This window comes from Scyliorhinus canicula, chromosome 3, assembly GCF_902713615.1.
Source record: "Scyliorhinus canicula chromosome 3, sScyCan1.1, whole genome shotgun sequence".
NCBI classification, from domain to species: Eukaryota; Metazoa; Chordata; class Chondrichthyes; order Carcharhiniformes; family Scyliorhinidae; genus Scyliorhinus; species Scyliorhinus canicula.
The window spans coordinates 131,070,948-131,086,620 of NC_052148.1; the positions used below are offsets into that span (position 1 = coordinate 131,070,948).

The 15,673-nt window shown below is 43.7% G+C and overlaps 1 protein-coding gene across 3 annotated transcripts in view; it reads right to left on the reverse strand.

The window, feature by feature from the left end:
- The window catches only part of slc30a9 (solute carrier family 30 member 9), a 191,296-nt gene that overhangs the window by 131,166 nt on the left and 44,457 nt on the right, over positions 1-15,673 (reverse strand). For all 3 annotated transcript variants that reach the window (XM_038791311.1, XM_038791312.1, XM_038791310.1), the window contains exons 4-6: positions 12,397-12,450; positions 5,770-5,869; positions 4,290-4,382 (exon numbers count right to left, since the gene is read on the reverse strand). In XM_038791311.1, coding sequence (XP_038647239.1) covers positions 4,290-4,382; positions 5,770-5,869; positions 12,397-12,450 — 247 coding nt within the window. The remainder of the gene's footprint in view (positions 1-4,289; positions 4,383-5,769; positions 5,870-12,396; positions 12,451-15,673) is intronic.

The following is a 15,673-nucleotide window of genomic DNA, read 5'->3' on the forward strand; positions in this document are numbered from 1 at the left end:
CAAAGATGTGCGGGTTAGGTGGATTGGCCATGCTAAATTGCCCGTAGTGTCCTGAAAAGTAAGGGGGGGGGGGGGGGTTGTTGGGTTATGGGTATAGGGTGGATACGTGGGTTTGAGTAGGGTGATCATGGCTCGGCACAACATCGAGGGCCGAAGGGCCTGTTCTGTGCTGTACTGTTCTATGTTCTATGTACCTGGTAGAGATGCTGGGTTTTAAAGTTGCTGTTAAAGGAGGCTTGCCGAGTTGCTGCAGCGCATCATGTAATGATGTCGAGTATATCATCTTTGTGCATATTATCTTTGTATATATGAATGATCATGTAGAAGTGTGTAATTACAGCATCCAGCGACTAAATGGAGTAAGAGCACATCCCAACCCACACAGTGGTCCACCTGCTCTTGGAGCGAGTTAGGAGAGAGGGTTGGAGGCAGTTGTGTTTTTCAGTAGTTCAGTGTATTGTAGTTATTTGATCGAATACTTAGCTTTTTCAGCATACTTTAAAATTCACATTTATATCGTAGTGTAAACAAATTGACTTTGATTTAGTACAAAATATGCATGTTCTTTGTAGCAACACTATAACCTTAATAATATTAATTTAAGCAAACAAAGAACATCACACCTTGCTGAGCTGCAGCAGCACATCTTCTTGATGATACACATTGCATCACTGCATGTGGATGTTAGAAGCAGGGAATGTTTAAGCTGGTGGATAACATGGTCAGGTGGGCTGAATAGTGTTGACCCGAGAGTTGCTGAACTGCACTCATCCAGGAAATTGGAGAGTATTTCATCACTTTTTGGACTTGTGCACTGCATATGGTGGACAGGCTTTGGGGAATAAAAAGACAAGATACTCACCAAAGAACTTACAGCCTCTGACCTGCTCCAGTAGCCATTTTATTTATATAGCTGGCTCAATTAAGTTTCTAGTCAACAGCAATTCCTAGGTGGTGGTGGTGGTGGTGGTGGGGGTGGGGGGGGGGGGGTGTCAGGATTTGGTAACGCCATTTAATGTCAAGAGATGACAGTTTTGGGTGTGGTCATTGCCTGGCACTTGTTTGGGATGAATGTTATTCGTCATTTGCCAGACCCAGCTCGATTATTCTCCAGGTTTAGCTGCATTTGGGCACAGGTTACAGTATCTGAGGAGTTGCGGACATACCTGAATACTATAGAATCAATGAAAATCCTCACTTTAACCTTATGCAGATGCACCTAAAGATCTTTAATCTAGAGGGGCAGTAGGGCAGCGCAGTGCCTAGCACTACTGCCTCACGGCGCAGAGGTACCAGGTTCAATCCTGGCTCTGGGTCACTGTCCATGTGGAGTTTGCACATTCTCCTCTGTTTGCGTGGGTTTCGTCCCCACAACCCAAAGATGCGCAGGATAGGTGGATTGGCTCTCAATTGGAAAAAATGAATTGGGTACTCTAAATTTATAAACAAAAATATATAGTTAATCTAGGATACTATCCTGAGGAACTCCTGCAACGATGTCCTGGTGCTAAGATGATTGGAAACTCAGAACCACAGCATCTTCCTTTGTGCTAGGCACAACTCCAACCAAATGAAAAAGAGTTTTCCTCAATCAGTGTGGCTAGGTGCACAGCTAGTTTTGGAGCACAAACTTTCAGTACATTAGCTGAGTTGTTGTCAGGACCCATAACCTTTGCTGTTATCAGGTATGCTAGCTGTTTAGATATCAATGGAGCGAATTGAATTGGCATAATCGCCATAACATACTTCTCACCTGCATCGATCTTTATTGGGCCCACATTCTCTTTTACAAATCTCTCTCAATATAGTCATTAATCTCCATAACATACTACAATTAAGGCATCAAGAGCTAAAAACATGAATCTATCATAATTTTGAACATCAAATTTTAAAACAAAAATCAACTTTTTTTAAAAAAACAAAGCAAGTTGATTTGGGAATGTTTCTACCTGGCAATGTGGCTGGAGTTACTATTGAATTGGTTTTCAAAAGAAATGGAATACTTGAAGGGGAAAAATGTAAGACTACGGAAAACAAGCAGGAAAATGGGATTACTTGGCGAGTTCCCAGAAATCCAAATAGGTTACATCCACAGACCCAACTCTACAACTTTCAGTTCCTCAAAGAATTCAGTAGATTAATCAGACATAATCTACGCTTCACAAATCCATGCTAAATTGCTTTCTCGCCCAAGTGCACAGTCACTCTAGCCCTAATGACAGATTCCATTAATCTTCCATAATTAACTGGCAAATCAGTAGTTACCATTTTTCTTCCCACCTCCTTGAATAAGAGTGACATTGGTATTTTTTTTATGTTCAAAGACATCATTCCCAAATTTAGAAACCGTTGGAAAATTATGGTTAACGCATTTGTAACGTCCTCACCTATTTCTTTTAATTCTCTGGGGTGGAAACCATCAGATCCTGGAGTATATCTTAAGTGTCTAATTTTCTCATTACCATTTAATAATTCATATTAAATCCACCAAGTTCCTCCCCTTGGCTTAATTTTAGGTTCCCTTGAACCGCTGGTATTTTGTTCTCCACTGTGAAAATAGATACAAAGTACTCAATTTAACAATCTACCATTTCTTCATTGTCCATTTTGTTTCACCTGCATTGATCATTATTGGGCCCACATTTCCCTTATAACTCTTTCTTTTAATACACTTATGGCTGAAAGTCATTCCTTAAACTTTCTCTGTATTCTTTTGTTGTCTTTTATTGCTCTCCATGTCAGGTGGATGCCATTTTACCGTGCACTTTTAAAGAAAGAAAAATCTATCCTTTTATGTTTTTAGCTTGATGTCTGACTCGATTGTTAATTATAGCCACTTAACTACAGAAATGCGATAAGTCTGTTTTGTATAATATCAGATACTTTGAATACTTTCCTACAATACTTTTGTAGTTTTATCCAACAGTTCAGCCCAAACTACTGTGGTCAATTAATTTCCCATACCATTAAAGTTTGCCTTACTTAAATTTAAAACCTTTCTTTATAACCCTCCCTTATCTCTCTCGCCCAATAACAAATCCAAAGTGTTTACAGCACAGAAACAATGCTTGATTGAATCTGTTGGATTAAATGACATGTTCATGCACCATACAAGCCTTCTCCTATCCCTCTGCACCTAACCCCATCAATACATCGTTCTATTCCTTTCACCTTCATACACTGACCTGGATTCTCCTTGAATGCATCTCTGCTATTCATCTCAACAACTCTGTGATAACATTCTAGCTGTTGGTAAAAAGTTTCTTCAGAATTCCTTATTGCACTTATTCGTGACTTTATACATATTTATACATTCCGTTAGCTCCATAGAAACGTCTGCCAAAATGCTGTATTTTGGGCTGTTCTTGCTCACCCATTATGAAATCCCTTAACTGTTTTAATTATGTATCTTTAGTGCTACTTCCACTCCGCATTTGAAAAATGAAATTAAAATAGCTTATTGTCACAAGTAGGCTTCAAATGAAGTTACTGTGAAAACCCCTAGTTGCCACATTCCGCTGTTAATGATTACTATTGTTGCACTCGAAGCTGAATTTGTATATCTCCTTATTTTAAGATCTTATACATTTGTGTACAGAATTCTTAATCAGATAACTGTCTCCATCCACCCAGCATATGCTCTGCTGGTCTTTTTCTCACCTTTAGACCTATTGTGTAGATTTTCACCTTCCACTGCTCAATCATACATGGACTCTAAAATTCCTTCCTTGTCATTGGTGTTTATGCTCTTAGAATTTCTGAGCAGATAACCAAACTAAGAATGTGTTCAGAATACGATTGCTATTAAAAATCCATTAGGAAATGCATGACTTTGAATTTTAAACAAAGAATTATGTTAATTCAGCAAAACTATAAAATGATTTAAATAGTATTATCTTACAGTGCAGTTTAATGTCTGTTATATTACAGCACATGTAGGTATTTAACAGGGAAAGCTAGATTTGTTCTCAGCAGTCTGTTAATTTCTGACAACTGCTGGAATGGCATATTAACATGGGTAAAATGGAGAAATAGGAATTATAGAAACTGTGAGCAGGATAAAAGGAGGAACATCAAAAAAAGATATATTCTTTTTCACAGTTAAACTGACAGTTAACATGGAGTACTGAAGCAACAACACAAAACCATAGATCAGGAAGCCACACATTCAATTTTCAGTCTCAGCAACTTTTTTTCTCATGCAAAAGGATCTCACAATCGAGTACACAGAAATAAGAGTTAATAAATGTTTAAATGCTCTTAATGCAACAAAAGTGATTTATACCCACTTGGCTTCTACATCAGATCTTAAGTAGACAGTAAAAGCCTCTGTATCATCATGAGGACTTCGCCGTCTAATCTTCCTTAATTGCTCCAGGTCACTGCAGGAAAGTGAGAAAGTCAGGTCTTCATTAAAAAGAATTGGAACAGACAGTATTGCAGAACAGCATATTGGAACTACATTAAAAAAAATCTTTCATGAGATCTTAACATCACTCGTCCCCAATTGCTCTCAAGGTGGTAATGGGGTGAGCCGCTTTCTTGAACTGCTGCAGTCTATTGGGTGTAGGTATACCCATAGTGCTATTAGGTAGTTCTAGAAGTTTGATCCAACAACAGGGAAGGGAACAGTGATATCGTTATAAGTCAGGATGGTGTGTGACTAGGAATGGAATCTGCAGGTGACTGTGTTCCCACACATCTGCTGCCTTTGTTCTTCTAGCTGGTCGAGCTTGCAGGTTTGTAAAATGCTGAAGGAACCTTGGCGAGTTGGGCGGCACTGCAGTACAGTGGTTAGCACTGTTGCTTCACCGCAATAGGGACCCGGGTTTGATTCCCAGCTTGGGTCTGTGCAGAGTCTGCACGTTCTCCCCGTTCTGCATGGGTTTCCTCCGGGGTGCTCCAGTTTCCTCCCATAAGTCCCAACGACGTGCTTGTTAGACGAACTGGTTATACTGCTTTCTCCCTCAGTTACCCAAACAGGCGGCGTAGTGTGATGACTGGGAGATTTTCACAGTAACTTCATTGCAGTGTTAATGCAAACCCTACTTGTGACACTAATAAAGATTATCATTGCGCATCTTGTAAATGGTACACATTTATGCACTTATGCAGTCACCTGGAGTGAGACATCAGTCTGGGCCCAAAACCTGAAGCTGAGTGGCAGCAAATCGTTAAATAAAATTTTAAAGTGGCATCACCTTCGGACATGTTGTGTGCTGTAAGCAAACCACAGCATTAGCACTGTGCACTAAGGCATTTCACTTCATAAAGAACAGGCTAAGTATACAAGTACGGTGCACGCTAGCGTGAAAAAGAATCCCCACCATGAGTGCACTTGAAGAACAAGCTATTAGCACCCATTCAGGTTAGCTGAACATGAAATAAAATGAAAATCGCTTATTGTCACAAGTAGGCTTCAAATGAAGTTACTGTGAAAAGCCCCTAGTCGCCACATTCCGGCACCTGTTCGGGGAGGCTGGTATGGGAATTGAACCGTGCTGCTGGCTGGCTTTAAAAGCCAGCTCTTTAGCCCTGTGCTAAACCATCCCCTGATGTCCACCATCTCTAGATAATTCATTGTGTTCTCAATTCAGTTCTCATTAAGAAGCTCTGTACAGCAGAATTCACAAATCACATTCTTGATTGTATGTGATCATTTCTCTTCTCCATGGAAAGAATAATTAACAAGAATACACAAGTACATTTAGATGTTTTAATATTTTTAATATCAAGTTAAAAAAACATTGTAGCAATGTTGCTGAATACCTGGGTTTTAAACAGAATTCGTTTAGTGCTCGCATGCCAGTGATGAAATTATTTTGAGTGTACGTGGACCCATAGTCTCTCTTCTTCAGAATAGCTTTAACTGAGAAACATTGGGAAAGAGAATTATCATTCAGTGTTGCTGCCAAAAATTTCGAGATTACTACATTTTCTCTACATACCCATCAACCATCTGTAACAAATAAATCAGAAACTACCAAAGATCCTCAAAAGCTTAGGACTTTTGTTCAATAATAGATCTTGTTATATAACATTATCTTGAATCAATGCAAAGTATTTTGATCTCATTGATCTCACAGTGACACATAACATCTAGCTTCATCCAAGAGTGAAATTATCTGAGTCAATAAATCAAAAGTGAAGCAATCTGAATCAAATTCTAGCAAGTGGCCTTGAAGAGCTGGACTCATCATTTAAGACATACAATAATGTAACTGAATGAAATTTATTTTTAGACAGAACTCATTGCACAACAGAGATCAGATCATTAAAATTAATCTCCACTTGGAGAGGCAAGGATTAATCAAGGATAGTCAAAATGGAACAAATTTGATTCGATGTTTTGAAGTGACCAGGGGTCGATGAGGGCAGTGCAATTGATGTAGCCTACACAGACGTCAGCAAGGCTTTTGATAAGGTTGTGCATGGTAGACTGATCAAGATGGTAAGAGACCACGGGATCCAGGACAATTTGGCAAATTGGTTCCCAAATTGACTTAGTGATAGGAGGCAGAGCGTGTTGGTCAAAGGCTGTTTCCGTGGTGTATCACGGGGAATCTGCGCTGGGTCCCTTGCTGTTTGTAATGCACATTAATGATCTAGATGGGTCTGTGAGGGGTATGATCTGTAAATTCACAGATGACACAAATACTGGCTATGTGGTAAATGGTGAGGAGGAAAGCCCCAAGTTACAGGGCAATACAGGCTGGTCAGACGGGCAGAACAGCAGCAAATAGAATTTAGCCTCAAAAGAAAGGTGATGCATTTTTGAAGGACTAACAAGGCAAGGGAATACTCAATTAATGGTAGGATTCTAGGAAGTACAGAGGACCAGAGAACATTGGAGTGGCGGTCCATAGATCCCTGAAGGAAGGCAGGTAGATAAGGTGCTTAAAAAGGCACATGGGATACTTGCCATTATTAGAACATAGAACATAGAACAGTACAGCACAGAACAGGCCCTCAATGTTGTGCCGAGCCACTCAAACCACGTATCCACCCTATACCCGTAACCCAACAAACCCCCCTTAACCTTACTTTTTTATTAGGACACTACGGGTAATTTAGCATGGCCAATCCACCTAACCCGCACATCTTTGGACTGTGGGAGGAAACCGGAGCACCCGGAGGAAACCCACGCACACGGGGAGGACGTGCAGACTCCACACAGACAGTGACCCAGCCGGGAATCGAACCGGGGACCCTGGAGCTGTGAAGCATTTATGCTAACCACCATGCTACCCTGCTGCCCCATTAGCTGAGGTATAAAATATAAGATCAGGGAGGTTATGATAGAGCTGTATAAAACACTGGTTAGGTTGAGGGGTCAATAAGGGGGCATTGATTTAAGGTAATGGGCAGGAGATTTAGAAGTAATTTGAGGATAAATGTTTTCACCCAGACAGTAGTGGGAATCTGGAACTCACTGCTTGAACATTTAAGAACCATTGAAAAATACACCATAGTATATAAGGCTACGGAACAAGTGTTTGACGGACATTACAAACGCAATGGGCCAAAGGGCTTTTTCTGTCCTGCAAATTTCACTTAGGTGAGAATCATTTCAATTTATCTAGACCAGAAACAAAGACTGGTAGGCTAAATTAACAGAACAATGAACTGGCTTTAAAAAAGGAAATGGTTTGAGTGCATCAAGATATATTCCCAGAAAGTGCACAGGTAGAACAAATAGCCAGGGTTCCATTGATTAAAAAAAAGAGATATAGAGTAAGATGGAGCAGATGAAGGGTGCATATAATAGATGTCAGATTGATATTACAGGTGGGACCAAGCTAAATATTGTAGGATTCCAGGTGAGAACCCAATTATTTGCGATTTGTAAAACTGCGAGGAAAGGTGTACCATAGGAGAGATATATAGATCATTGACCAATAGATATCTTTGATGATGAACCAAACTTTAATTTAAAGACAGAATTACCACACTAACAACAAAAGAAATAGCTTTACAGTTTAAAAGTCTTTAAATCAAAGAAGGAACTCTAACTTACTTCTTAAATCTGCCACTAAATATTCCAATTACGCAAACCAGTATAGTTCAAATACAACTTATAAACAAAGTTAACAAATCAGGTTCTCTTGTTTTTGCTGTGAAGAGCTTTTGGGGAGAACCCTTCAGGAGCAAATTGAAAAACACCAAGTCACACTAAATCCTATGGCAAACTACAACTAAAGACAGATCTGGCTCCTAACTTAATTATACCATCTGTGCATAAAGCATGTTTCTGTCTCCTCCCACAAGATGTCCCATGACCTGGTTAGCCAGGACCAAATACAATGGGTGGCATTTTCCATTGGTTGACGGCAACATTAGTAAAACCCGATTGGGTGGAGAATTGGTGCAGATGCCAAAATCATGGCAGGCATCGATTTGACTCCGTAATTCTCCTCTTCTGATGGGCCGGGTTCCCGGCGGTGTGGTTCGCGGGGTGTTTGGGGGGGGGAGGGGGGGGGGGGGGGTTGCAGAAGAGAGAAAGAGGAGTGAAAAGGGAGAGAGAGCGCGCACGAGAGAGCCAGCATGTGGTGCAGGGTGATGGTTCTGCCGATCTCGGGGGGGGGGGGGGGGGGTTACAGAGCCGCCGAGGTCGTCATGCAGTCTTTGTTTGGTACTGGTTGGTCCGGACGGTGTTGCCCACGGTGCACACCGCCTTGGTCACCTGCGTCCAGGCACTGCGAATGCCTGCCTCCTTCCCAGGTCGGGGTAAAGGGTCAACCTTCTCTCCTCCACGGCATCAAGGAGGGTCTCCAGCTCTCCGTTGGTGAATCTTGGGGTCGTGCGTCTTGCTGCCGCCTTGTTGGCTGAGATGGTGTGTATGGGGAGTGAAGTGTATATGCAACTGCAGCTTGTCAGCCTCCTGAGTGTCAATCGCGAAACTGACGGATCCGGCATAGTTTCTCATTGGAATCGACTGTGTTACACACGGCGCCGGTGCTAGCCTTTTAACAGTAGCGGAATTGGTCGTAAACTCCACAAATTTTGCGTCGGCATCAACACTTAGTATCAGAAATGGAGAATCCCGCCCATCATCTCTAAAATTAATTACACCCCAGTGACTTCCCAACAAAAACAATGGGTGCGAAAATGTGGTAGCGAGCGGAACTGCCGCGAGCTTCCTGTTGCTCAGACCAATAAGGCGGTCACCGCTATAAAACATTAACTGGTCCACTTACAGAGGCACTGTGGACTTCACAAATGATAGTCCCATCAGCTGATTCTCTAGGACTGCCCTTGCCAGTCCCCGCTAACAAGGGAGAGCAGCACTTAAACCACTCCTGCACAGCCAACCCCACACAGCTCGAACCCAAGTCTCACAGAAAACTAGCCCAATAATTCAGGGACAACAACCTGGGCAGACTATTGAATGCAGTCAAGGCCAGACGGGATGCCTATTGCCCCAAGGGTCTCGGGGGTCATCCACAGGGCAGCCAGTGCCACCTGGAAAGAAGTGGCAGCAGCTGTCAGCTTGGAGAGCATGACCATGAGGACTAGCATCCAGCGCTGTAAGATGATCAATATCCACCGGTCTCCACAGGTGGGTTGACACTGGACCACCCCCACCCACACCCACAGGATTGCTCCTGACACCACCCACTGTTCCATGCTCCATTCCTCACACCCATCCCCATACTCTGCACGCCCACATACTCCCTATTCTTCGCTCCAGCCATACTCCCCATTCCCTCCCTGCCCCGCCATACTGCCCATTCTCTGCACCCCTCCCCATACAGCCCATCTCCCCACCCCCACCCCCCTGTATTCCTAGCACCTCTCTCCCACTTCCTGGATAAACAATGCGCGTGGCTAACGATATCTCTGCGCTGCGCGCTGCGCGCCCCCCCCCCCCCCCCCCCCAGGAGAAGTTGGCTCACAACAGACAGGAGAGGGCCCAGAAGGGCTGCCGGACATCATAGTCCTCACTCCCTACGAGGAATGGCCCTTGGCGGTCATGGGGTGGCAGAGGACAGATCTGTCACCAATGTAGTGACCGGCTTATGGCGCGGGGTGAGGGTCCGCCGGCCACCACCCAGAATGAACTGTCAAACGGGAGTTGTTAATGAGATACAGACTGACCCATCCCTCCCACCGACCCCATGTCTATTCTCCTGCAGTTCATGCAGCCGACAGCACCGATCCATCTGGGGTGGTCCCCATCCCTGCCAACCATGAGAACCCACAGGAAAGCTCAGAGGATGTCACCGTCGATGCATCACGGATGTCATCCCCACAGTCCACCAGAATAGAATATAGTTCCAGGGATAAGGGATTAGAATTATTTGGATAGACTACGGAATGCGAGGCCGTTCTCATTAAAGCAGAGAGGGACAAAAATAGATTTGATAGATGTTTAAAATCATAAAAGGGACAATAGTTGAAAGGTCAATAACCAGTGTGTATAGATTTAAGGTGACAGGCAAAAGAATCAAAGGGGACCTGGTTAGAATTTGTAACGCACTGCATAACCAGGGGACAGATGCATAAATAGAGAAAGCACCAAGGAGTGAAACATAGATTTACATAGAATTTACAGTGCAGAAGGAGGCCATTCTGCCCATCGAGCCTGCACCGGCTCTTGGAAAGAGCACCCTACCCAAGGTCAACACCTCCACCCTATCCCCATAACTCAGTAACACCACTCAACACTAAGGGCAATATTGGACACTAAGGGCAATTTATCATGGCCAATCCACCTAACCAGCACATCTTTGGACTGTGGGAGGATACTGGAGCACCCGGAGGAAACCCATGCACACACGGGGAGGATGTGCAGACTCCGCACAGACAGTGACCCAAGCCGGAATCGAACCTGGGACCCTGGAGCTGTGAAGCGATTGTGCTAGCCACAATACTACCATGCTGCCACCTGATTGCTCAATATTTGAACTCGTGCTCTCTTGATTATTCTTTCAGTCTCCGGATTATTTGTCAACTGGTGTGTGATAGTATAATCAGGGCCGAGTTTAAGGCCGATTAAATTGGATATCCTAAATTAAAGAATTGGGCACTTTAAATTAAAACCACAGCCTGCTCCAGCAAGATGCCTGCAGAATCTAAATATCCAGAACTCCGACAGGTTGCCAGGGCATGTCTGGAGCAGCCCCTGATAACCCATCAAGTAATTATCGCTCCTACTTGAGATGCATTGGCCTTTTGTACACAGTTCCTGATACCCCATGTCGAAAACTTCGACCTCAGAGTAACTCTTTAGAATGAAAATGTAACGGGTAGCAACAGTTAAGTTTATTAAGTTTTACTTGCGCAAGTAGTGACCACTACAATCAAAGGTCGTAGCCAAGCAGACTCTGCCACACAAAAGGGAAGTACAGATCTTCATATATAAAAAAAAGTCCCCCACAGGTAGTGACATCGATAATTTCTGAGCCTGTTGGCTTAGGCCAAGACAAAGGTATAATTCCGATGAAAGGAGAGGTGATCAAATGATGTCAATGCATCCTGCGGTAATTCTACAGAGATAGGTATATTAGCAATACAAAGGCCGAGGTGATCGATTGACGCCATCGCACTCCATGGTACTGCTATAGAGAAACGGTATGTGTGTGTGGTCACAATACAAAGGGGAGGGTGATCTCGTCAGGACACCGATTAGTTTCCAGGCAGGGTAATCAACCAACAAAGAGCCACTTGTCTGCTCACTGAATTAATGAGGTAGCTGCAGCAATTTCTTTGGAACACTTTGAATCTTTAGGTCAGGTATTCCACCATGCCCTAGTTGGTCATTTTAGTTTTCCACACCCATAAAGTGATTATCACTCCTACTTAAGATGCATTAGCCTATTGTCCACAGTTCCTGTTAACCCATCAAGCAATCAGCGCTCCTCCTAGGGCAGGCTCAAGTGTCCCATCAACAGGTCATCAACCACACCATTGGGCACCGAGACCCTGCCTCCCGAGACTCCATTGGCCAAAGGCAGGTGGAAAAGGAGGTGGGTGGTGGCAGGGGGATAAAAATAGGCATCCCGGACATCTAGGAAGTGAAGACTCGAAGCAAAGACTCTGTGTGTGAAGTGACCTTGACCAGACTAGAAGGAAGGAAGAAAAAAAGAAAAAGCAAGCAAGCAGTGAGAATCACCTTCACAAAGAGGAACCAGAGGGATTCAGCGATCTGATCTGCAGCATACCAAACCACCTTTGTGGGTAGTATAGTCGAATCCTGGGTGTTTCTAATTTACAGGTTAACTATATTTAATAAAGCATTTCCTCTGTGTCCGTACTTTGTTCTCATAAATAAAGATACCTGGGTAAATTTTGATTAAGGAGCTGGTTGAAGTATCTGAATTGGACAGATACAACAGGTAGCACTACTGTAACCTTGCATAAACTTATTTAATTATTCCACAAAAAATTGCTCACCTTTCACTTGGATTTGCTCCAAAGTGGGTTGACTTGGCGCACTGGGTCCTTGAGCTGTTGAGATAAATTTGGCATGAAATAGGAATATGCAAATTAAAATCTGGAGACAGCACATTATTGTTGCACATCAGGTTTTAACATGAAAATATCAAATAGCATTGTCCGAGAGGTTGTGATGGATCTCCGTGTCTATTCGGAACACTGGATATGCATTATCCCTTCTTAGTTCCCAAATAACAAAGATTCCAGACTGTGATATTGGTAAAGTTATTTGAAACTTTATTCGTCAGCTTGTAGTGTCTACTGGTAAAGTCAATTTTCAAATGCAAAATTTAGGAAGTTCCGACTAGCCCTGCAGCAAGATAGTCAGATCAATTGTCTTTCGCAAATTCAGATAGTTGAATTGAATTGAATTTAAAATACAGATAGTTGAATTGAATTGAATTTAAAATACAATTAAAGTTGGTGGTAATTTCTTCAAATCAAGATGCATAGTACAAAATGAAACAAGAGAAAAAAATAGCAATTTGCAAAGCAAGCAAGAGAATAAGTTTCAGAGATTAGGCAAGAATGATTCCGGAATGAGTTCTCATCCCGACAACTTATCTTTTTAAGGAGATTACTATCTTTAAAGTTTCGCCCTCTTTACAGCTGTGATCGCCCTCTTTACAGCTGTGATTGGTTTTAACTAATTTATAATTCACTTAATTCGACCAGTGTGTCAAATTTAAGAGATAACCAATTTGCTGTAATTTTCCACGATGGTCTGAGCGAAACACATTTCCCACAAGAAATTATCACTATGGGCTGACTAGCCGTTACGATCGAAACAGAACTGGAACGTCAGCCCAGTTTTCAACACAGTTTTCAATAGCATTTCTGCTATTTGGCCTTGCACTCATAGAACATAACAGTGCAGAGAGGCCATTCAGTCCATCGAGTCTGCACCTACCCACTCAAGCCCTTACTTCCACCCTATCCCTGTAACCCAAAAACCCCTCCTAACCTTTTGTTTGGACACGAAGGGCAATTTAGCATGGCTAATCCACCTAACCTGCACGTCTTTGGACTGTGGGAGGAAACCCACGCAGACACGGGGAGGACATGCAGACTCTGCACAGACCCAGCGGGGAATCGAACCTGGGACCCTGGTGCTGTGAAACCACCGTGCTAGCCACTTCTGCCACCATGCTGTCTTCTCGCTACTGCCACACGCTAGCAGTCTTCAAACAACTTGCAAAATGTGAACATTGTGTCTTATCTGATTAATTCCCAGCTAGTCAGTTTCTTTCTCACTCTCATGGCTAATATATTGATTTAGTTAATTACTCTTAAGGATTTAAGGATTTTTCCAACTAGGATTTCTTCATTAAACCTTTTATCTATCTTATCTATAGCTAACCAGAAAATCTGATTTCAATCAGGTTGCGAATAGAAATCCAGGAACTAATGTCAAACTAGCTTGCTAATTAGGAATGACTGAAAGCTTAATCAAAGAATGTTGGAAAGGGCAGAGTAAATAGACAAAGGGAATTAAGGGAGAGTATCCTGGGGAATCAATGGTTACGCAAAGAAAGAGGTTGCAAAGTAGATAAGATTCTACATGGTGAAAGAGGATGCAAGGTTAGAATAGTTGCAGAATAGCGTGCAGCAGTGAATCAATGGAGGAATGTGAAGGTGAAGATAAGAAATTTAAATTTAAGACTTCCGGTAGCAGCCATAGAGTAGCAGTTGCATATTTGGTGGGTCCCACTCGGTGGCATTTTTTAGTTCTTTCCCTATCCGAAGGGCAAAGTTTTTTTGGATGGAAAGAGGTGGAGGAGTACCTGGAGAAGGTGCAACTCCTCTGGGATTGCTGGGGGATGGATCCATGAACTAGGAGTGGGGCAAGAAGAATAAAGCTGTTGGAACAGGAGAGTCTTCGTGGTGGCCACAGATTAAGATGGCGGAGGGCAAAGGGGCTGTTCTGCCCACCCAGTGGTCAACGGAGCAGTTAGTGCAGTGTCTGCACGTTACGTTCAGCCAGCAGAGAAAGGAGGCCCTGGAAAACCGGGCCAAAGTGGTGGAGCCGATTAAACCAAGGATCAAGAGAGTCACAGAGCCAGGCAATCTAGAAAGTGGAAGAGGCGGTGAGGAAGCACGAGGAGCAGCTGGCCTCGTTAGTGGCCGAGGTGGGGGTGATGCGGGAAACCCAGAAGGGGTTGATGGTGGTGGTGGAGGAACAGGAGAACTGCTCCAGAAGGTAAAATTTGAGGATTGTAGGGATGCCCGAAGGCATCGAAAGTGCGGAGGCCGGCACTTATGCGGCCAAAATGTTGGAGCAGTTGATGGGGGAAGGTCCCTGGAGGTCGCTCAAGCGCTCAGGGGTGAAGAGATTGATGACAAGGGTGTGGCTGATGTGGCGCAGCTGGAAAGTGCAACTGTTGATGAGGGCATACAATGAGGATAGGGAGAGAGGGGAACTCCCTCCTACACGATCACAGGCATCCCTCTCTGTGATATTGAAAATGGACAAGGATCCGGAGCAGCGTGGGACGTACCGCACAATATCGCTATTGAATGTAAACGCCAAGTTTCTGGAGGTGCTGTTTTGCGAATTGAGGGTTGCATCTCGGGGGTGATAGGCGAAGACCAAACAGGGTTTGTGTCGGCGAATGAGAGAGGCTGCTCAATGTAATTACGTTGCCTCCGGAGGGGCAGGAGGTGGCGGTGGTAGTGGCAATGGACGCAGAGAAGGCTTTTGTCCAGGTTTAGTGGGAATATCTCTGGGAGTTGTTGGGGTTGTTCAGGTTTGGGCAGGGGTTATGGACGGGGTCCTGTTGCTGTATAAGACACCAGTTGCAAATGTGCAGACGAATCAGGTGAGTTTGGGATATTGCGGGCTGCATCAGGGACAAGGCAGGGGTGCCCGCTTTCCCCGTTGCTCTTTGCCTTGACAATAGAGCCACTGGCAATGGCACTTCGAGCATTGAGGGATTGGAAAGGGATGGTGCAGGAGGGCATCAAGGACATGGTTTCGATGTACAATGACCTGTTTTTATACATTTCGGACCCATTCAGTGGCATTGGGGGCATTATGGGGATTTTGGAGGACTTTGATCAGTTCTCCGGTACAAGTTGAACATGGGAAAGAAAGATGTTCCCTATTGAGACCAGAGGGCAGGAGAGGAGATTAGGAGAGCTGTCATTTAAGGTAGTGGGGGCGAGTTTTAAATATCTGGGCATTCAGAGGGCGCTGGGTAGTGGGGGAAGGGGTCGGCGGAGGCAGCTTCTTGTC